The sequence below is a fragment of the Pristis pectinata genome, chromosome 14, assembly GCF_009764475.1.
Source record: "Pristis pectinata isolate sPriPec2 chromosome 14, sPriPec2.1.pri, whole genome shotgun sequence".
In the NCBI taxonomy this organism is placed as follows: Eukaryota; Metazoa; Chordata; class Chondrichthyes; order Rhinopristiformes; family Pristidae; genus Pristis; species Pristis pectinata.
The window spans coordinates 41,158,836-41,181,079 of NC_067418.1; the positions used below are offsets into that span (position 1 = coordinate 41,158,836).

Sequence of the window (22,244 nt, forward strand, 5' to 3'; positions counted from 1 at the left end):
CATATTACCTGAAAGAACTGCAGTGGTTCAAGTGGCTCACCCTTGCTATCATCACATCAAGGCCAGTTAAGGATGGATAATAAATACTGGCCTTATCAGCAATGCCCACATCCCATAAATTAATTCCATGTTTAAAAATTTAATTGTTCAAACTTACAATGCCACAATCGCTCACCATGTCAAGGGACCAACATTGTCAAAGCACTCTGGATGTGGACTCATCGCTGACTTTTATGTTGTCGTAATGGTATCCTTTAACTTATTCTGACTTTTAATATGATTCAATGCTTTGTTAGCTTTGACTGCAATTTATCTGTATTGGTATTGAATCTTAGTGACTGGTTAAACAAATCATCTTATGACCAAGTTCATCTTCTTAACTTTCTATGCAAATGACGCATGTTTTTGTGTTGCCCTTACCAGCATGCATTGGTAATGCATATGTCTAAATTAAATGCTGTTTACTGATGTGCTTCTCCTTTTGAGGAACTTGCATGTGCCTTTTTAGCCTCTATTGAAATAAGATAAGGACAACAGGCACATAAGATTGTCACCACCTAGAGGTTCCCCTCCAAGCTGCACACTGTCCTTCTTTGGAAATCTACTGCCATTTCTTTGCTGCTGGATCTAAATTTTGGAAGTCCCTGCCCAACACTCTGGAGTACCTGCATCAGAAGGAATGCAGCTATTCATCACCATCTCCTCGGGGCAGTTAGGAATAGACAGTGAATGTTGTTTTTGCCTGGGATTTCTAAATCCTGCAAACAAGGTTTTAATGAAATGGAGGTTATGACGAGCCATCACAGTCCATTTTGAGTTTTTTGATCTGATTTCTCTTGGACTTAGAGATGGAAGCTTTAGGATTTCATAGTTCTGTTTTGTTGAGTCAGTGCAGTATGATTGATTCTCTCTGGAAAGAAGGGCAAATCAAGATTTAAGTGGCTTTGGAAGTGATGTGTTGGTTTCATCATGAAGGCCTCTGTATGCCGTTTTCTTAAAAATTGTGCAGCACTTTTTTGTTGCTCGCCTCATCTGAAAGTTCACTGGAGCCTGTTCAATATCTTGAAAATATAATAAGCAGTGGGTGTGTTGGTAAGAGCCCCATTTGTAGTATTATGGCTCAAGGGAGTATCTTAAATTTGCATCTTTAAACTGTGTTGAAGAGTCTAAAAATCTTGCTTCCTATAACAGTTTGTGGCATGTCCAAACAGTTCATTGTAGGAATGCAGCAGAGGGCTTCCTGTCACCAATACATTGGTAGAGAAGTTGTTTACCTGTGATTGACTGAGTTCTGCCCTCCTTCAACTGGCATTGTTTTATGAGTAAATGAGAGTTCTGTTTCAGGCTGTATCATTCCTGTCCAAAGGTGCCCAATGCTGCAGCTGAATATCTGAAACGTGACCAACATCCTTAATTTTGAGCACATATAGATAGGTGCTGGGCTCAAAGTTGCATGAGAGTATGAAACAAAGCTTATTAGCAGAAAGTTGCAATCCAATTATCATTACACATGTAAGTACATGTGATGGTCCACATAACATTTGAAGTACTCAGAAGTAATAGATAGAGCAATAATTGTGCACCACTGCAGGTTTAGAATCAGTAGGAGCTATTCCTTGCATTAATCTTTATGGAAGTGGGTTCAAGTTCCAGGATGGAATATCGCATATCATTGTTTGCTGTAATATATTGTATGTGCTGCGGTAGCATTACATTGAAAATGCAGTCCTGCAGGAAGCATTGTCTTATCACAATTAGAGACCTGAGATTTTCATTTCTAAATGGGTAGAATTTTTTGTTTTATTTGTGGGATTATCGGGCAGGTTGCTAGTCCTGGATATTATAGAGTTTCTTGTGTTGTTGAGTAGCACTCTTCCGGCAATTTAGCTGCATGGTCTTTTCCAATTGATGTCAGTTTTGTGGGGCCCAAGTAATTATTGATTCACATTATCGCTGACAGTGGAAGTGTTGCATTTCTGCTGTCAATGGCTTCCATCAAAGTAAATGGAAGATTACATAAAATTGTGCCCACAAAGCCACTAAGCAAAATGGCTTTTCTGTTCTTCTATCTTAGAACCTTTCATGTAGGCGCCTCAGTAACAAGTAATGTTGACGTTGAAATACGTAAGTGTAATTGTCTCTGGTGTAAAGCAGGTATTCAGTGATGGCCATTTCTGATTTTTACTGGATGTTTTGCTTCTCCTTCAGAGGGAAAATCAAGCGCATTGCTTTCCAATTTACACCATACAGCTGGGTGAAGTTTGAATGGAAACCAGCCTCAAATCTTCGCAGGTGGCTGGCAGTTTGTGGAATTATTTTCATGGTAAGGAAGTCTGATTATTGTGTGGCATTTGGATGTGAGTATCCATCTAAACTTTTGCTTATCAATGTTTCAAAATTTTTTGAGCTACTTACTGTTTGGGGGGTTGAAAATGGGCATAAATTAACGTTATTCATCTGCAAGTTTCAGGAATTGTTAAATAGTACTTGTAAATATGGTAGTATAGTGATTTGGTAACTGGAGTATTTGCAAGGCCCGGACTACTGATGTGGAGACTGGTTCAAAAACCACCAACTAAAGTTACTTAGACAGACAGTAGCTTCATAATAAAGGTATAAAAATTTTTATGTTTGAGTTTGAGTCCAAGTACAGAACCGTTAGCCTTGTAGATTGACAGTAACAAAATGTATTAATTGTAGCATTTGTATTTCCAGAAAACAAAGAAAAATTTCATGTTTCATTGTTTGTCAGAGAAAGTGCCATTAACTATTTACATTTGAAACTCATTATTTCAATTGTACTCCTAAGAAACTAGCAACCCTTTTCCATGCTTTGCAGTTCCTGCTTGCGGAGTTAAATACATTTTACTTGAAGTTTGTCCTCTGGATGCCTCCCGAACATTACCTCGTCTTGCTACGTCTAGTTTTCTTTGTGCATGTAGGTGGTGTAGCAATGCGTGAGATTTATGACTTCATGGATGACCTGTAAGTATTTGTTGGAAGAGAAAGATGTGTTTAACAATTATATCATGTTCATTGAAACAATTGTCAGCCTGAGACTGTAAACTCTATCTGATCTGTGGAAATCTGATCTGTGTAAATATATTGCCACTGTTTACTCATTGTAGTGACATTGATTTCAAGTGGATTTTTATCTCTAAAGCATACACTGTGCATCCATCTATTCAGTAGATGTTTTTTTCTCTCTCTCTTCACTATCAATGTACCAATTTGTACGTAAGATGTAGATTTCTGATTACCTGCACCTGGCATTTAAATTGTGCCTTTTCCCATTATATTTTTTCATAAAGGGGACAAGAAGTGCCTTCTCATACTTAATGACCACATCATGTTCAAATTAGGCACTAATGGGACATTTCCACCTTGCCTACTGTTGCAGTGGTGTCCATTGAAAACTCTAGTGAAACCGCCCAAATTTATTTCATTGATTCCTCTCAAATAAGGAAATATTGTTGAACCAAAATTAAAATCCATGTTCCTACTATAAAGTATTATCTGTATATCAGAATTGCTTTAGTCAGTTTAGACACCGCCATTTTGGGAACCTTTTCAAGGTGTAGAACTAAATTTCCACTGAAGTGTTAATCTTTGCTGTAGTAATTTTTCCCCCTTTTACTTTGTAGTTTCACTGAACCCGATTCTCTGAAGCCAGAAATTTAAGTATTGATGGTTGCCACATTGTGCTTTTTAAGTAATTAAACTTCCTTGATGGTAGGACAGGCATATACATGTGTTTATTTGTCCACTGGTAAGAACCAGTTTCCAAAGGGCAGTGAAAATTTAAATTTGCCTCTTCTGTAAATTTTATTAAAAATGTTCCAGGCTTGTGAACAGTCAGTGTTCACTACACTATGGCATTCTGTTCTTGCACTTTTGTTTCTTGCTCTCCCAACCTTGTAAAAAAAAATGGATCAAAATTAGTTGAGATCTTGTGCTCTGAATTGAATTTTAAACACGTAAGAGCTGAAAAATCCCTTGAACATAAGGGGTCCATTTCCGAGGGTTTTAAAAGTTGGCTACACAAGGCTTACAGCATTGGGTTTATCTTGCTTGAACTCCTGAGATCTTGGAATGGTCTTTATGGATTGGCAAGTGGAATCTAACACTGTTAGTCAAGAAAAGAGCATTTAAGTGAGAAACTGGAGATAAGTTAGCCTGACATTATTGTCAAGAATTGTTAGAATCCATTGTTAGATGGTCAAGGATACACGGAAGTTATATGATTGGGCAAAGTTGACACAAATTTGAGAAGGAATCCAGAATCAAAATCGGGCAGAGGCCGGAGATCTGAAGTAAAAACAGAAAATGTTGCAAGTAGATAGCAAGTCTGAATAGTCAACAGTCTGAAGCATGTCCTCTTCCTGTGTCCATGGATTCTGCCTGATCTGCTGAGTATTTTTTGTATTTATAGAAAATAGTTGTATCTTGTGGAAAAATGTGAAATTATTCTCTCTGAAAGATAAATTGGGCAAACAGATTTTTTTAAAATGGTTAATGACTTGGAGATGCCGAGGCATCAGTTAGCAAACAAAGGTTGACAGAGTCATTGTTGTAAGGGATGGGGGGGGGGCCGGGAGGGTGGAATGTGGGGGTAGAAAAGTTTGTTCAGGAGATCGAGGAGCCCAAGATGGTCTCATTGTAAATACTTCCAATGCTGGGGCATAAAGATTTGGATGCATTTTATGCAGAAAGTATTTATCAAGTGGGCATCCTTGAAATAATCCTGAATGGAATAAATTTGGCAAGTGTGAAGGTTAGATGATATTATTTTCAGTTTGTTAAACAGATCAAAATGTAAAACTGTCTAATTTTCACCTTGGTGAATTTTGAGTAATAGTGCTTTAATCACCTTTCTGCAGGCATTTCCATAAAAAGCTTGGTCAGCAAGCTTGGTTGGTAGCTGCGATCACAGTGACAGAATTCCTAATTGTGCTGAAATACGACCCATATACACTCACACTTCCGATTCCTTTCTATGTTACCCAGTGCTGGATCCTTGGTTTTATACTGGTCCTGTCTTGGACAATATGGCGTTTCTTTATACGGTAGGTTTTATACAAAATATAAAGTGAATCTATGCATAATTTATTATGTAATATACAAATTATTTTCTTGTTCATTAGAGGTTTAATTAAACATCTTATGTACTTAAAGAAATGCTTAAGTGTGTACTTATAGTTTTACCAAAGCTTTCTCACGAATATGAATGTTGTGCCAATGGCCTCAAATTTCAGGCATTGTTCTCAGTCAGGCCAGTAATTGCCCTTTTTTCTGCATTCTTTACTGATGTGGTTAGATCTGTCAGGTTTATGAAAGGATTCTACTGTGTGCAGTATTCGTCCCAGTGACGTTTCATATTTATTAGGGATGTCAGAATATTCTCATTATGTGTTTGAAGGGAATATTCAAGTTGTACGTATTCCTAACTTCCATTGCACAATGAAAATCAGAAGAATTACAGATGCTGGAAATCTGAAGTAAAAAGCCAAAATGTTGTAAGCAGTACCCAATTGCTACATTGTGAGCAAATGATTAGAAAATCAAACTGAAATATTAGTGTGCACAGATTACTACTTGGACTTGCAGGAACTCTTACTTGGTCTTTAAATCTCATGTTTCAATTAAATTGTGAAATTGAGAAGTATTTTGTGATAAGCCGGGGGCAAGTCTGTTTTCCAAACAGAATTTTCACATACTTTTTTTAAAAACTTTGGTTAAACTGCAGTTGGAGTATAGTGTGTGCGCATTCCTGGTCGCCCCACTACAGGAAGGATGTGGAGGCTTTGGAAAGGGTGCAGAAAAGGTTTATCAGGCTGTTGCCTGGATTAGAGGTTATACGCTATAAGGAGCGGTTGGACAAACTTGTGTTGTTTTCTCTGGAGTGTTGGAGGCTGAGGGGAGACCTGATAGAAGATTGCAAGATTATGAGAGGCATAGATAGGGTAGACAGTGAGAATCTTTTTCCCAGGGTAGAAATGTCAAGTACTAGAGGGCATGCATTTAAGGAGAGGGGGGGGAAATTTAAAAGAGATGTGTGGGGCAGATTTTGATTTTGCACAGAGTGGTCAATGCCTGGAATGGGTTGCCGGGTGGAGTGCTGGAAGCAGATACAATAGTGGTGTTTTAGAGGCTGTTAAATAGATACATGAATACTTTTAAATAGGCACATGAATATGTAGGGAATGGGGGTACATGGGCCACGTACAGGCAGAAGAGAATGAGTTTAATTCGGCATCGTGTTCGGCGCAGACATTGTGGGCTAAAGGGCCTGTTCCTGTGCCGTGCTATTCTATGTTTTCCCTACTACCCTCTGACCGCAGCCTCACTTGAGATTATTTTTCAGTGATAAACATCATCCATGAGCTTAGTCACTGTTGACTGGGTAGGTCTCTTTTAAAACTGATAAATATTTGAATACTTTGGATGCCATGAAAGGATGTGAATAATATAACTGCTTTGGCTACCCTTATTGTTGTAGGTGTGTTGGTAAGCAAGAACGCTGTCTTTAGGAAGTAAACCAGCAAAGAATATGCATTGGAATTTGGTTTCTTCATATGATATTCCAGCAATTGCCAATATATTCCAGTGAGCCAAGGCAAATTCAGTCAAAGTGCACAACATTTATGTTGTGTTAACATTTTAAGAATTTGATATGCGCAAGTGCAATGCCTTCTTGAAATTTCATCTCCCATTTATAAAGTGCAAAGCTGTGCACAGGAATTTGTTTTTAGAGGGGCATATTTAAGAAGAGAGAACTTAGAACCATAGAACACTACGGCACAGAAAACAGGCCATTCGGCCCTTCTAGTCTGTGCCGAAACTTTATTCCGCTAGTCCCATTGACCTGCACCCAGTCCATAACCCTCCAGAACTCTCCCATCTATGTATCTACCCAATTTATTCTTAAAACCGAAGAGTGAGCCCACATTTACCATATCAGATGGCAGCTCGTTCCACACTCCCACCACTCTGAGTGAAGAAGTTCCCCCTAAACCTTTCCCCTTTCACCCTAAAGGCATGTCCTCTTGTACTTATCTTTCCTAATCTAGGTTGAAAGAGCCTACTCGCATTTACTCTGTCTGCACCGCTCATAATTTTGTAAACCTCTATCAAATCTCCCCTCATTCTTGTACGCTCCAAGGAATAAAATCCTAACTTGTTCAATCTTTCCCTGTAACTCAACTCCTGAAGACCCGGCAACATTCTAGTAAATCTCCTCTGTACTTTTTCGATCTTACTGATATCCTTCCTATAGTTAGATGACCAGAACTGCACACAATACTCCAAATTTGGCCTCACCAATGTTTTATACAACCTCACCATAACATCCCAACTCCTGTACTCAATACTTTGATTTATGAATGCCAGGATGCCAAAAGCCTTCTTTACAACCCTGTCTACCTATGACGCCACTTCCAGGGAATTATGTATCTGAACTCCCAGATCCCTTTGTTCCTGTGCACTCCTCAGTGCCCTACCATTTACTGTGTATGTCCTACCTTGATTTGTCCTTCCAAAATGCAATACCTCACACTTGTCTGCATTAAATTCCATCTGCCATTTTCTGGCCTTGTTTTCCAGCCCATTTTTCCAGTTGGTCCATATCCCTCTGCAAGCTTTGAAAGCCTTCCTTGCTGTCCACAACGCCTCCAACCTTAGTGTCATCAGCAAACTTGCTGATCCAATTTACCACATTATCATCTAGATCATTGATATAGACAACAAACAACAATGGTCCCAGCACAGATCCGTGAGGCACACCACTAGTCACAGGCCTCCAGTCTGAGAAACAATCATCCACTACCCCTCTGTCTTCTCCCATACAGCCAATTTCAAATCCAGTTTACAACCTCTCCATGAATACCTAGTGTCTGAACCTTCTGAACTAACCTCCCATGTGGGACGTTGTCAAAGGCCTTACTAAAGTCCGCGTAGACAACATACACAGGCTTTCCTTCATCTATTTTCTTGTTAACCTCCTCGAAAAACTCTACAAGATTCGTTAAACATGATCTACCACGCACAAAGCCATGCTGACTATCCTTAATCAGCCCTTAATCAGTCCAAGTACCTATATACCCTATCTCTCAGAATACCTTCCAATAATTTACCTACTACTGATGTCAGGCTCACCGGCCTGTAATTACCTGGTTTACTTTTAGAGCCTTTTTTAAACGACAGAACAACGTGAGCTACCCTCCAGGGCCCCTGCAATTTCTACACTAGTCTGTCTCAAGGTCCGAGGAAATATCATGTCAGGCCCGGGGAATTTATCTACCTTTATTCGCTGTAAGGCAGCAAGCACCTCCTCTTATTTAATCTCTATATGTTCCATGACACTACTGCTTGTTTCCCTTCCCTCCATTATCCACTATGCCAGTTTACTGAGTAAATACTGATGCAAAAAAACTGTTTAAGATCTTCCCCATCTCCTGAGGCTTCACACATAGACGACTACTCTGATCTGCTAGGGGACCAATTTTGTCCCTTACTATCCTTTTACTCTTAATATACTTGTAGAAACCCTTCGGGTTTACCTTCACATTATCTGCCAAAGCAACCTCGTCTTCTTTTTGCCTTCCTGATTTCCTCCTTTAGTATTTTCTTACATCTTCTATGCTCTTCAAGTTCCTCATTTGTTCCTAGTTGCCTATACCTGCTATACACCTCTCTTTTTCTTATCCAGATTGCCAATATCCCTTGACAACCAAGGTTCTCTATGCCTGTTAACTTTGCATGTTCCTGCCAGGATTAAAGGCAAACTCTGCACTCTCGAAATTTCGCCTTTGAAGGCCTTCCATTTACTGAACACATCCTTGCCAGAAAACAACTTATCCCAATCCACTCTTCCTAGATCCTTTCTCATTTCCACAAAATTGGTCTTTATCCAATTTAGAACCTCAACTCGAGGACCAAACCTATCTTTCTCCATAATTAACTTGAAACTAATGGCATTATGGTCACTGGCCCCAAAATGTTCGCCTACACATACTTCTGTCACCTGACCTGTCTGGTTCCCAAATAGGAGATCAAGTATTGCATTCTCTCTTGTTGGTAGCTCTATATTATTAGAAAACTTTCCTGAACACATTTGACAAACTCCAAGCCATCTAGCCTTTTCACAATGTGGGAGTCCCAGTCAATATGTGGAAAGTTTAAAATCCCTTACTACTACAACTTTCTGTTTCTTACATCGGTCTGCTATCTCTCTACAGATTTGCTCCTCCAATCCTCTCTGACTATTGGGCGGTCTATAAGACAACCCTATTAGTGTGGTCACACCTTTCCCGTTCCTCAGCTCCACCCATATGGCCTCTGTAGACGAGCCCTCCGGGCTGTCCTGTCTACGCACAGCTGTGATATTTTCCCTGACTAGTAATGCCACTCCTCCACCTTTCATCACTCCCCCCTATCATGTCTGAAACAACGGAACATTAAGCTGCCAATCCTGCCCCTCGTGCAACCAAGTCTCACTAACAGCAATAATGTCATAATCCCATGTGCCCATCCACACCCTAAACTCATCTGCCTTACCTACAATACTCCTTGCATTGAAATAGACGCACCTGAGTACATTTCTATCATGTATAACCCTTTGATTTCTGTCTATACGTGCAGTCCTCGCATGACCTTTATCCTCCTCCACCTCACTATCTGCTCTAACACTCTGGTTTCCCTCCCCCTGAAAATCTAGTTTAAACCCCCTGGTGCAGCACTAGCAAACCTACCCCCAAGTATGTTAGTCCCCCTCCAGTTCAGGTGCAAACTGTCCCGTCGGAACAGGTCCCACCTTCCCTGGAAACAAGCCCAATTGTCCAGAAACATGAAGCCCTCCCTTCTGCACCATCTCCTTGGGTTGGATAATCCTGGATCAGTGTTCCTGCCTACCCCAATCTCTCCCATACCCCAACTAATCATTGCAGATGAAAGGGCCTAATGATGCTGGGTATCTCCAGCCTGGAATTGAGTGGCAAAACCGAGAAAAACCTCGTCAATGTCTAACCTTGGCTTACCTACTATTGGTATTGGTTTATTATTGTCACTTGTACTGAGGTACAGTGAAAAGCTCATCTTACAAACCAACTGTACAGGTCAATTCATTACACAGTGCAGTTACGTTGTGGTAGGAGGGAAGGTAGGAACCTTTTAAGAGTTTATAGACTCTAGGAGGCTACAGACCTAATGTGGGTAATTGTGGTTAGTATAGATGGATGGGCCTGAGGGTCTGTTTTGTGCTGTATGACTCTGACTCTATGACTCTTTAAATACTTCAGATTTAGTTTGGTGAGTTTAAGTAAATTGATATTATAGTGATTAATCTACTAAAATTGAATTAAGTAATAAGGAAAACAGATCTGAACTTAAAACATTTAAAGTGTTAAAATAAAGTAAAATAAATTTCTAAAACAAGTATTTGAACTTGCCTGTTTGTTCCTGACCTATGGATCTGGAATTTCTTTTCAAGTGCATGGGAATTCAGATCCAGCGCCAGGTTTGGCTGGCATAGGGTCTAAGAAGCACATTCCCCCATGTAATGTTCTGGAATCTCAATGCAGCCAGGCTAGGCCTCTGGAATCCAGTGTATCCTGGACTTACAGGGCCATACACATGTTCAACTTATTTGCCTGCATGTAGCTAAATGCTGGTGATCCTCCACGGCCACTGAACACAGCCAGTGTGTTTTGGCCCATTATCCACATTAAACCGTATAAAGGCAAGGATACAATTGTCGAGCACTGTTTTGGTTTAAATCATAGAGTTAGAAGTTTCAAGTAATTTTTTTTATGGATTCAATCTAAAGTTAATTTACAAATATACTTGGCAAGGTTAGGGAGCTGTAGCATAGTATGTTGTAAAGTTGACTTGGATTTACTTTGCAGTGGTAAGAGACTCGCGCCATTTCTTCTCAACTTCAGAATTCCTAGGGGCGGCACAGTGGCACAGCTGGTAGAGATGCTGCCTCCCATCTGGAGACACCATTGTTCAATCCTGATTGCAGTGAACGTGTGGGTTTCCTCCCATATCCCACAGATCTAGGTTGGTAGTTTAATGACAATCAGAAAAAAAAACCTGCAGATCTGGAAATGTGAAACAAAATCAAAAAATGCTGGAAAAACTCAGAAAATCAGGTGGCATTGGTGGAAAGGGAAACCGTCAACATTTTGGGTCTGCAATCCTTCGTCAGGACTATGTCAATTCTGACAAAGGATTGCAGACCTGAAACATTGACTTTCTCTGTCCACAGATGCTGCCTGACTTGCTGAGTTTTCCCAGCATTTTCCAGGTGGTTAGGTTAATTGGCCACTAAATTGTAAATTGGTTTATTATTGGCACATGTACCGAGGTACAGTGAAAATCATTTCATCACATCAGTGCATTGAGGTAGTACAAGGGAAAACAATAATGGAATGCAGAATAAAATGATACAGTTACCAAGAAAGTGCAGTGTAGGCAGACAATAAGGTGCAAGCCAATAATGAGGTAAATTGTGAGAACAAGAGTCCATTTTATTGTACTAGGGGACCATTCAATAGTCTTATAACTGCGGGATAAAAGCTGTCCTTGAGCCTGGTGGTCCGTGCTTTCACGCTTTTATATCTTCTGCCTGATGGGAGGGGCAGTGAAGAGAGAATGCCTGGGATTCTTTGGGGTCTTTGATTATGCTGGCTGCTTTACCGAGGCAGTGAGAAGTACAGACAAAGTCCATGAAGGGGAGGCTGATTCCGTGATGTGCTGAGTTGTGTCCACAATTCTCTGTGGTTTCTTGCGGTCTCAGGTAGAGCAGTTCCCATACCAAGCTGTGATGCATCCGGACAGGATAATTTCAGTGGTGCATATGTAAGTATTGGTGAGGGTCAAAGGGGACATGCCAAATTTCTTTAGCCTCCTGAGGAAGTTGAGGCACTGGTGTGCTTTCTTGGCCATGGCATCCATGTGGTTGGACCAGGACAAGCTGTTGGTGATGTTCACTCCTAGGAACTTGAAACTCTCCACCCTCTCAACCACAGTGCTGTTGATGTAAACAGGAGCATGTGCACTGCCCCCCTTCCTGTAGTCAATGACTGGCTCTTTTGTTTTGCTGACATTGAGGGAAAGGTAGCTGTCACGACACCATGCCACTAGGCTCTCTGTCTCCTTCCTATATGCTGACTCATTGTGTGATTACCCATAGTGTGTGGGTGAGTGGTAGAGTCTGGATGGAATTAATGGGAATGTGTGCAGAATATGCTTGGTGTTTATTGAGGAGAAAATCGTGGTTGCTCAAGAGATAAGGGAAATAAGTGGATATGTTTTGCAGGACATTCGTATTACCGGGGGAAGGTATTTGCAGCCTTACAATGTGTTAAGGTAGATAAATCCCAGGGCCTGACAGTACATCCTTGGACTTTGTGGGAGGCTAGAGAAGAAATTGTGGAGGTCCTTGTGGATATATTTGCTTCACTGTTAGCCACTGGTGAAGTTCCCGAGGATTGGAAGGTGGCTACTGTCCTTCCATTGTTTAAGAAGGCTGGCAAGAACAAGTCAGGGAACTATAGGCCGGTCAGCCTGACATCAGTAGTGGGGAAGTTACTGGAGGGGATTCTGAGGGACAGGATCTAATGGCATTTGGATAGACAGAGTCTGATTAGGAGTCAGCATGGCTTTGTGTGTGGAAAGTTGTGCTTGATGGATCTTATAGAGTATTTTGAAGAGGTAACCAAAAAGGTAGATGAGGGTAGTGCTGTGGATGTTGTCTTTTTGGGCTGGTTGGCTGGTCTGGAAGGTTAGGTCCTATGGAATCCAGCTAGTTAGGTGGATTCAAAATTGGTTCGGAAGTAGGAAGCAGAGGGTGGTGGATGAAGGTTGTTTCTCGGAATGGAGGTCGGTGACTAGTGGTGTGCCTCGGTTTCGTGTTGAGACCATTGTTATTTCTTATTTATGTAAATGATTTGGATGCAAATGCACAAGGTTTGATCAGTAAGTTTGCGGATGACACGGAATTAGGAGGTGTTGTTGATGGTGAAGAAGGTTATTGTAGATTACAGGGAGATCTTGATCAGTTAGGGAAGTGGGCTGAGGAGTGGCAAATGGATTTCAATACAGGTAAGTGTGAGGTGATGCATTTTGGAAAGTCAAACCAGCATAGGACTTATACTATGTATGGTAGGGCACTGGGGAGTGTAATGGAACAGAGGGACCTAGGAGTACAAGTGCATAGTTCATTGAAAGCAGCGTCACAGGTAGACAGGTTGCTGAAAAAGGCATTTAGCACACTGGCCTTCATCAGTCAGGGCATTGAGTTTAGGAGTTGGGACGTTATGTTGCAGTTGTATAAGTCGTTGGTGAGGCCGCACTTGGAGTATTGTGTACAGTTTTGGTCACACTGTTATAGGAAAGAAGTGGTTAAACTGGTAAGAACGCAGAAAAGATTTATGAGGATGTTGCCAGGACTAGAGGGCCTGAGTTATAGGGAGAGGTTGGCCAGGCTGGGTCTTTATTTCTTGGATTGTAGGAGAATGAGGGGTGATCTTAGATGTTTATAAAATCATGAGGAGCATAGATAAGGTGGATGGTAGCAGTTTTCTCCCTAGGGTAGGGGAGTCCAAAACTAGTGGGCATAGATTTAGGGTGAGAGGGGAAAGATTTAAAAGGGACCTGAGGGGCAACTTTTTCACGCAGAAGGTGTCAGTATATGGAATGAGCTGGCAGAGGAAGTGGTTGAGGCAGGTGCAATAGCATCTTTTAAGAAGGACTTGGATAGATGCATGGAGGGGCGGGGCTTAGAGGGATATAGATCAAGTGCAGGAAATTGGGACTAGCTGGGTGGGCGCTGTGGCCAGCATGGACCAGTTGGGCCGAAAGTCCTGTATCCCTGCTGAATGCTATGATCTTTCTTTTAAAAAAAAAGAATTTGTGTAAATTGATGTTTGGTTGTCGGGCGGACTTGGTGGGCCTGTTGCGGTAGTATATGAATCTAAGTGTAAGAAATAGAAACACGAGGAGACCCTCATTCCTACTGTGAATTCAATAAGATTATATCTGATCTTTTGCTTTCAACCACTTTCTTGCACAAGATGCTATGGCAACACTCCTGGTCCAAACACTGGCACCTGTGGTATTATATCACAGTCCAAGCAAGGGAACACGGCTATCCACTTGTCTGCTGCTATAATGGGTACCAGTGACTGCTGTAATGACATGATTGCGTCATCTGCACTATTATCACCATCAGTCAGTGTCAGCAGAAACATTTCAGGAGTTAAATGTCAAAGCTGTCAAAGACCCTACAATGGTAGCTCTTATCAGGCAATCTTCAACTCTCAGACTGCAGGAGTGGCAGTCCACAGCTGGTATGAAGTTCTCCATGTGGCACTCTTAGTTACTCTACCATGAAGAACCGGGACTGGTTGGATGAGAATCACCAGGAGATTGAGGAGCTAATTAACCACAAACGTAAGGTGTTCAAGGACTGGCAACTCTGTCTTTTCTGAGCCATGATGTACCTTGTTCTTTAATACCATCAAAACCATCAATATCCCAGACAGCCAAGGCCCTGCCCCAATGAGAGGAGAATGTACCAAGAGTGAACTCATCAGGGACAGAGAGAAAGTCGGTGCCTGTTGGAAGGAACACTTTGAAGACCTCTTCAACCACAATTCTGTGCTTGACTCAATCCACGGCAATCTGTTCAGTCCAGCCTTGTCGCCACTCCTGAATGACAAAGCAGTCAAAAAGGCCTTGAGAACAGTCTGCACCCACACTGAAGTTTTAAAACTGTGTGGTGAAGATCTTCAAACTCAAATCCACGATCTCATTATGCACATCAGGTGATCTCAGATGCTGTAATCATGGCCATCTTCAAGAAAGGAGATACCGCATTACGGTAACTACAGGAGGAATGCTGTAGGAAAAGTCAACACCAATGACCTCCTCTGAATGGCTGAAGAGCTGCTCCCTGAATTGCAGTGTAGATTCCATCCATCTCAAGGCACAGTGGATATGATCTACACCATGCAGTAGCTCCAAGAGGAGTGCAGGGAGCACCGATAAGATAAGATTTCTTTATTAGTCACATGTACATCAAAACACACAGTGAAATGCATCTTTTTGCGTAGAGTGTTCTGGGGGCAGCCCGCAAGTGTCGCCACCATAGCATGCCCACAACTTCCTAACCTGTACGTCTTTGGAATGTGGGAGGAAACTGGAGCACCCGGAGGAAACCCACACAGACACGGGGAGAACGTACAAACTCCTTACAGACAGTGACAGAATTGAACCCAGGTCCCTGGCGCTGTAATAGTGTTACGCTAACCGCTACACTACCATGCCTTTTGGACCTCAGTAAAACCTTTGACCATCAAACAGGAGGAATGGTGCACTCATCGTCACTTTGTTTGCTTCATGATGCATGCAAGCCATGCTCCTAACCAATGGGTCTATAACAGAACCATTCTCAGTGACGACCAATGTTCGACAGGCTGCATCTTTGCTTCAGCACTTCTTTCAGTCTTTCTCACCACAATGCTGCATGTGGCCTCCCACAAAGGATGGGCCATGCAGTCAACATCCACAAGTCAATGTCCTTTATTCACCTGTCCCCACCATGTAACACTGTCCTCCAACAATAAAAATTCCCAGTGAGACTCTGGAAAATGTGGACCATTTCTCACATCTTGAAAGCCAGGCAGACATCACTGACAAAACTCACCACCCCCTTGATTATGCCACCGCAGCCTTTGGTTCAATTCAGAAATAGGTATTTGAAAATCAAGACCAGAGATGTGGCACAAGGCCTGTGGTCTATCAGGCAGCTGCGATCTCTGCTCTCCTAAATGCTTCTGAGACCAGGACCACCTAAGCTGCTGGAAAGATATCACCAAGGCTGAAGGAGAAGTGAACCAATGTCATTGTCCTGCCTGAGCATTGAGATCCCAGTTAACCTCACGACTCCATTGATCAGTTCACTGGACAAGCCACATTGTTTGCCTGACACCAAACTCCTGAAACATGTTTTATTCTGAGCTCTGTCACAGGAAGAGATTACCAGGTTGTCAAAGGAAGATGTTGAAGGATGTGGTCAAAGCCTCTTTGGAAACAAGGTAGTTGATGGACTCTTTGGATCCTCTGTCCCATTACTGCCTAAAGTAAAGGAGGAGTATTCAGGATGGTATTGAGAACTTTGAGTCCATGAATTGGGAGCAAACAGAAGCCCTGTGTAAGGAGCACACCACCTCACAAACTGTCCACCCTGTCAAGTAATACCTGCCCCATCTGAGGATGAGTTCATGGTTCCCACCTCATTGGTTACCTCAGACTCTACAAACAGGAGTGGAAGCAAGTTGTGCTGAATCCTGAGGGAAGAAGGAGCTGTTATTCTTTCCCAGTTGTACTGAAGGGTCCCAGATCCCAGCATCTTTCTCTCTCTCCAGATGCTGCCTGACCTGTGGTTTTTCCCAGCATTTTTCGTTTTCATTTCAGATTGCCCGGATCTGCAGTTTTTTGACTTGCCTTTCACTACTTGACTCATGAAAAATATCTAAATAAGTTCCGCTGTTAATTTGACATTTTCATTCCGTAAGCAGCATGTGACTGCAATGACAGACTTCACAGTCTGATAAAAGGTCAACTTTTGTTTTTGTTTTCCTCTTCTTAAGCTTTCATTGACTAAAATATGGCATTGTTTGGCTGCATGTGCCTTAAGTTATCTTTTTTCTTTAAAAAAAATCACACAGTGAGGATTTACTTGAACAATGACATTTTTTTCACTAATTACATTCATTTCTCTGTTTGACTGCTTTGAACTGTTGAAATAAATCATTAAATACTTTGTGAAAAAAAAGTCTGCAAAAATTTTGATTTGAATTTCTGATAGAGTTGGGTGTTCAAACTAATAGATGAGAGTAAACTCAGTATCAGGGCCCCTTGTGTCCCATGTTGCATGTTTTTTAGTAGCTTTAAGATCCTGAGTGAATTCTTCCCTGTTTGCTTTTAGCTGGTAGCATGTATACGCTGTTCAAGCATTTCTTCACTTTATTTACTGGAGGCAATCGGAAATCATGCTATTTAGTCATGAGATATGAAGACCTACAAATTTTGTTTAATATGTTTATTTGGTAAATCTGCTTCAACTGATTATTAGAGGAGAAAATATAGTAATTGCCATTGCTTGAAAATGTATACTTATGCAATATTACAGAAAATAACCACAAAACGTATACACTGTTAGACATTACACCAGGTTGGTACCTGATGACATGTGGAGCACAATTCAGAATCTATATAGAATTGTGACCAAAATGGTTTGTCTTTTTGTACTTGGCTTATGTAGGTCATAAATCTGTTCTCGAAATCTTCACAAATGGTGATCAAAGGGATCTAATTAACAGTTTATAAAATACAAATGTTCAATGGAACTATCTGCATCTGAGAAAGAACTTCGTGAGAACTGTCATACATAAGTCTGTCTGTATAACAGTCTCTCTGGCCCAGAGAGTTGATGCATTCGTGGTGGTCTGTAAGGTTCTTTGAACCACCATCCCTGCCTAGGTCTTCCACCCTGATTTTTACTCATGTTAGGCACAGGCATGTGTGCATGAAGTGCCATGGTTATTTTGGAACAGTCACTTAGGTTCTGATTTGCCCAGCTCCTTTTGAAAATCAAGCCAGCTCAAGCGATATTGTTTGTTTAATGACTTAAAGTGGATGCCTGCACATGAGGGAGAGAGGAACAGAAGTATGTTATGGTGGTATGAAATAAGTGGGAGCAGTCTCATTAGGTACGTTAGCATCATTGTAAATCTGCTGGGATGGATGAAGTGTTGTGTAATGATATTTTTTCCTTTGTAATTTTGCTAGCATCCTCTGCTTTGGGAAAAGTTGTGCAGCTCTCCCGTAGGGAGCTGACAGTGGGTGTAATTCAGATGGGAAAGCTGGTCAATCAATTTAAAAAAATTTGAGGGAACCCTTCATGGCAGCCAGGATAATCCCACAACTGAAATAGGCAAGTTTGCTGTTGGATGCAGAATTCTACTTTGGAGTAAACCACAAAATGTTTCATATACAAGGCACTCTAGAGTATGATGCTTTGCATGTCACACTGAATTTATTCCTGACTATGCTGCCATTGCTGACATCCAATATGTTTCGCAAATTTGAAGATGGATAGGATCAACTTAAATTGCCTTCAGCACCTTCCCATTTGAGCAGATTGCTAAGCATAGGGCTGGCTTAGTGGGAGTTCCAAGACAGCAGGTAGAGCTGCATGGTGCCACGCGACTATGTTAAATTGTCATGGGCATATTTGGTACAAATTTGAAGGACTCTTAGCTATCACCAGTGCAGGCTGGGATTAATCCCACCAGTGTAAATGATCTGACATTTCACATGCTTTAGTGACACTGGAGCTATTGTAGCAGAAGTTGACCTCCTAACTTTATAATAATTTTAACCATTTTGTTTCCAACAGGAATATCACGTTGCGGTGGAAGGAAACCAGGTTGCAAAAACAGGACAAGACGAGTGAAAAGGAAAAAGTGGGCAATGGCAGTGCAAATCCTTTTATAAAAAGCAAGCACAATGGCAGTGATGCAAGGCAAAGGAAATGTTGAATGTTATGAAGTAGGAACACTGACAACTATGCACCATTAACAGGATTGCAAGAACTAGTTTCTTCATTGGGTAACAGCAATGACACTTCAGTTATTGGCTGATATATATGCACATATATATTTGTTACATTCACTGGGTGTTTAGTGCTGCAAAGTCAATATATTAAGCTAACTATATTATCATAATTTCATGAAACTAAATCTTGCCAATGTACCATATTTTGGATCAATGTTTCTTACACTACTTGCCAACTTACAGTTGTACAGACTGGTTCTAAACACCCATAGGTTCCTTTAAGCTGTCAAAACGCATGTGAATGTGGATTATGAACTAATTACTAACTTGGTCATCTCTTGCCAAGAATTTAACTTATTCCTTTAATGGAATTTTGAAGTGGCCAGCACTGTTGGATCTAAGAGACAATTCAGGCTTCCATGCCTAATACTGATTTAAAAAAATGCAGAAAGAATTAGTGTATTACAATTCAACCTAGAATGCCCTGGCAACTTAATGTTATACTGAATGTTGCTGGTTATATTAATGGTAGAATTGCACTGAAACAGCAATTTTTTAAAATCTTTATTGCAGTCTGTTAAATCTGTTCAACCTTTGATCCACAAGTATCCAATTATGCAGTTGGATACCTGGCTGCATCTAACACTGCTGGCCAGTGTTTTGTAAGAAAACTTCTTCCTTATACTGCATTGAATATTTTGGCACCTTTGTAAACAAAAGCATTTTTGCTTTCATGAAATTACGGTATTCAAATCCTTCAGCAATAGTAGTCTTGGTTTTGAATTCTTAAAGCCATAGTTAAATATGTCATATATACTGTCATTTCATCCAGGAATTGGAATCACTGATGTTTTTATACTTGGAGTTAACTTATAAAATAGTATTTGATTTTTTTCTAGTATGCTTCATTATGCCATTTTTTTTAAAAGCTGGTGAATTTTTTTCCTCTGAACACTGGGTACAGGATGGAGTGAGACTTTAGTTTGTCGAACAAAGCAAAAAAAATACAGTGCTAAATTTATTTGATATGCTTTTTGTTTGAGATATTAAGAATATGTTCTGTCTATAGATTATGAAAATTATATTTGGTTTTATAAGCTAAGAGGCCTTGAGAAGAATATGGTGTAATGAAGTCTTGGACATGCTCACTTTAGAGTGGGGCTCTGTGTACAGTGGAGGCTGTATACTGCTGGTATTAGTTTTTATAGCCATGGTGGGTTCAGTCAGTTCTGAATTAAATGAAGTGTAGGTGTCTAGATTTTGTAACTAACAAAATAATAGGAATCTGAGCAATAAGAATATGTGTTCTTTTCAAAGAAAAGAATCCTGTGTATAGACTGCAGTTTCCTGAACAAGCCACTACAAAGTGTGAGGGTATCGGTTTGCTAGCTTTATCACCTCTCATTCAGAGGTATCATCTTATTGATATAACTTCCCTTTTCCTCCACCACCTATAATAAACCTGGTAATGAAGTAGAAAAGTAACACTACACTGAAATGTATCTCTTAAAACTGTGCTCTCGTTCTTCCCCCATTTGTAATATAAGCCCATGGCCAAGGCGGTGTTAAAATATTTTGTTCTGACCCATGGCTGGAAAGTAACCTTATTCCTGAGAAAATCCAAGCCACCGAGCCTGTCCCTTAGCTGCTATCCTTGCCTCCATGTAAGGTGAACTGCTCTTCAAGTGATCAATGTAATATTACCCTCCTCCCCACTGCTGGTCTGACACCTTTTGATAACAATACCCTGTGAAGTTGGTCTTCCCTGAGATAATCATCATCTGATTGTGATGTGACTATTTCTCTGAGGCTAACTCACTCATCTTTAAAATTAGGCAGTTAATGAACAGATTACCTTGCTCTAATTTAAGCTTGTCCATGAGGCTATTATGGTTTTATGGCTTCAGAATGATGTACTAGTAGAACCTGAATGTAATTGACATCAATTCCAATTCTCAGGAAATCCACTTTTTTTCCTAAGCTTTTGTAACTGTACTTTCATATCTGTTGAATTGTCAATGTTTGCAATTACTACTTCAGTGGACTTGATTTGCGTTTACATTTTTTCTGAGCACTGAATATTTCTTCCTGGAAAATATTTTGCATTTAAATGAATTGCTAATAATGTCCATTGTTATACTGATGAGAAATGTGCAAATCCTCCTTTACAAAATGGTAAACTTCAAATCTGATTTCTAGTGCATAGTGTCCTTTTCAGTTTTCAGAGTGATGGTGGGTTTCTTGAACATGGGAATTTATGAAAATCGTTTTCAATGGCAGAGGCGGGTATAAATATTTCGGACCATCTTTCAGAAATAGAGTTGATGCTTGGAGATTGTTGAGCAAAGGAGGTTAAAGTAGACAAATTAGCCATTGAGGACTAGACTTGCATAATATTCACATTTTATTCTAGAAAAGGAATATACAGATTAAATTCAGGACATTTGGGCTTCCAATTGGATTCCTCAGAACTGGGGATGCAATAGGAAAGTGTAATTGTGAAACACCAAGTCCACTCTTTTTCTCCCTCTCGTTCAATCCCTCCCATAGGGCCCTGGAACACTTGTGTCCCCCAGTGATTGGTAAATCTACATACATAAACTCTGCTGTTGTCCTCAAAAAGTTAACAACCTACTCTACCTAGGCGATATTAATGAGTAAAGCAGTACTGAACATAAGGTGCCTTACTGGGGATTCAGTTGTGCTGGAGGCTGGACAAAGTGCCTAAATGTGGCTACTATCCCTCTTGGCCCTTAAAACACACTTTCAGTACTCTCATCACATGGGCACAGAAGTACATCTTAACCATTTATTAAATTGCGCTATTAATGGGCTACTTTGATTTTATATTAATATAGTTATTTTGAGAGGTACAAGCTCAATCCTGGTCCTATATATCATTTTCCCATTATTAATGAGTCAGATCCTTATTGCTAATGTATAATCTCTTGAAAACATGGATAGTTTTATGAATATTTTTACATAGTGATGCTCATCTCAACTGGTCTGAAGAATTGATTGTGGCAATATATTCTAAATAAACTGGAATATATTAGATTAATTTTGCTTCTATCGCAGTTACTGAAGTAATTTTGTTTTGTAGAGCTCATTATACATATTTATCAACAGCTTTTCTGCTTTGAAGTTTGCTTCTTGCAAGTGTGTTATTCCATTGACCACCAAACAGTGTATATTAATACATCAGGTGCTATTAGCTCTATGAGAGAGTTCACATTAACAGTATTGGAAATCCCCAATGCTGGTTGTTCTATAAACCTAACATGAGTGTGTTGCTATGCTATGGTGTCACCAGTATGCATCTTCATTGCTGTTGGTATCTACTGTGATTCTCCAGTGAATGGCATGGAATTATTTATTGCAAGGATGAAAGTAACTTGTTTTTTTTACCAGCACTGACATATCATTAACATAGCCAATTTAATGAATTTGTACTTGCTGTGTCTGCCACTCTCTTGTGTGCAGTCCCAGGCTGGTTGGCCTTGCTGTCATCTCTGATTTATTGTAGTTTCAGCACCATTTCCAGGGAATTGATATAGGCTGGCGTTTGTGAAGGGAATCAGTGGAGAACTGTGTCGTAAAAGATGTACATCTTTCAGATG

At 40.5% G+C, this 22,244-nt stretch overlaps 1 protein-coding gene across 1 annotated transcript in view; it reads left to right on the plus strand.

Moving 5' to 3' along the window:
- ptdss2 (phosphatidylserine synthase 2) overlaps positions 1–21,683 on the plus strand; it is a 70,721-nt gene extending 49,038 nt beyond the window's left edge. The window contains exons 9-12 of the mRNA XM_052029550.1: positions 2,209–2,323; positions 2,840–2,985; positions 4,881–5,066; positions 18,467–21,683. Of these exons, the coding sequence (XP_051885510.1) occupies positions 2,209–2,323; positions 2,840–2,985; positions 4,881–5,066; positions 18,467–18,608 (589 nt within the window). The 3' untranslated portion in view covers positions 18,609–21,683. The remainder of the gene's footprint in view (positions 1–2,208; positions 2,324–2,839; positions 2,986–4,880; positions 5,067–18,466) is intronic.
- The last annotated feature ends 561 nt before the right edge of the window (positions 21,684–22,244 follow it).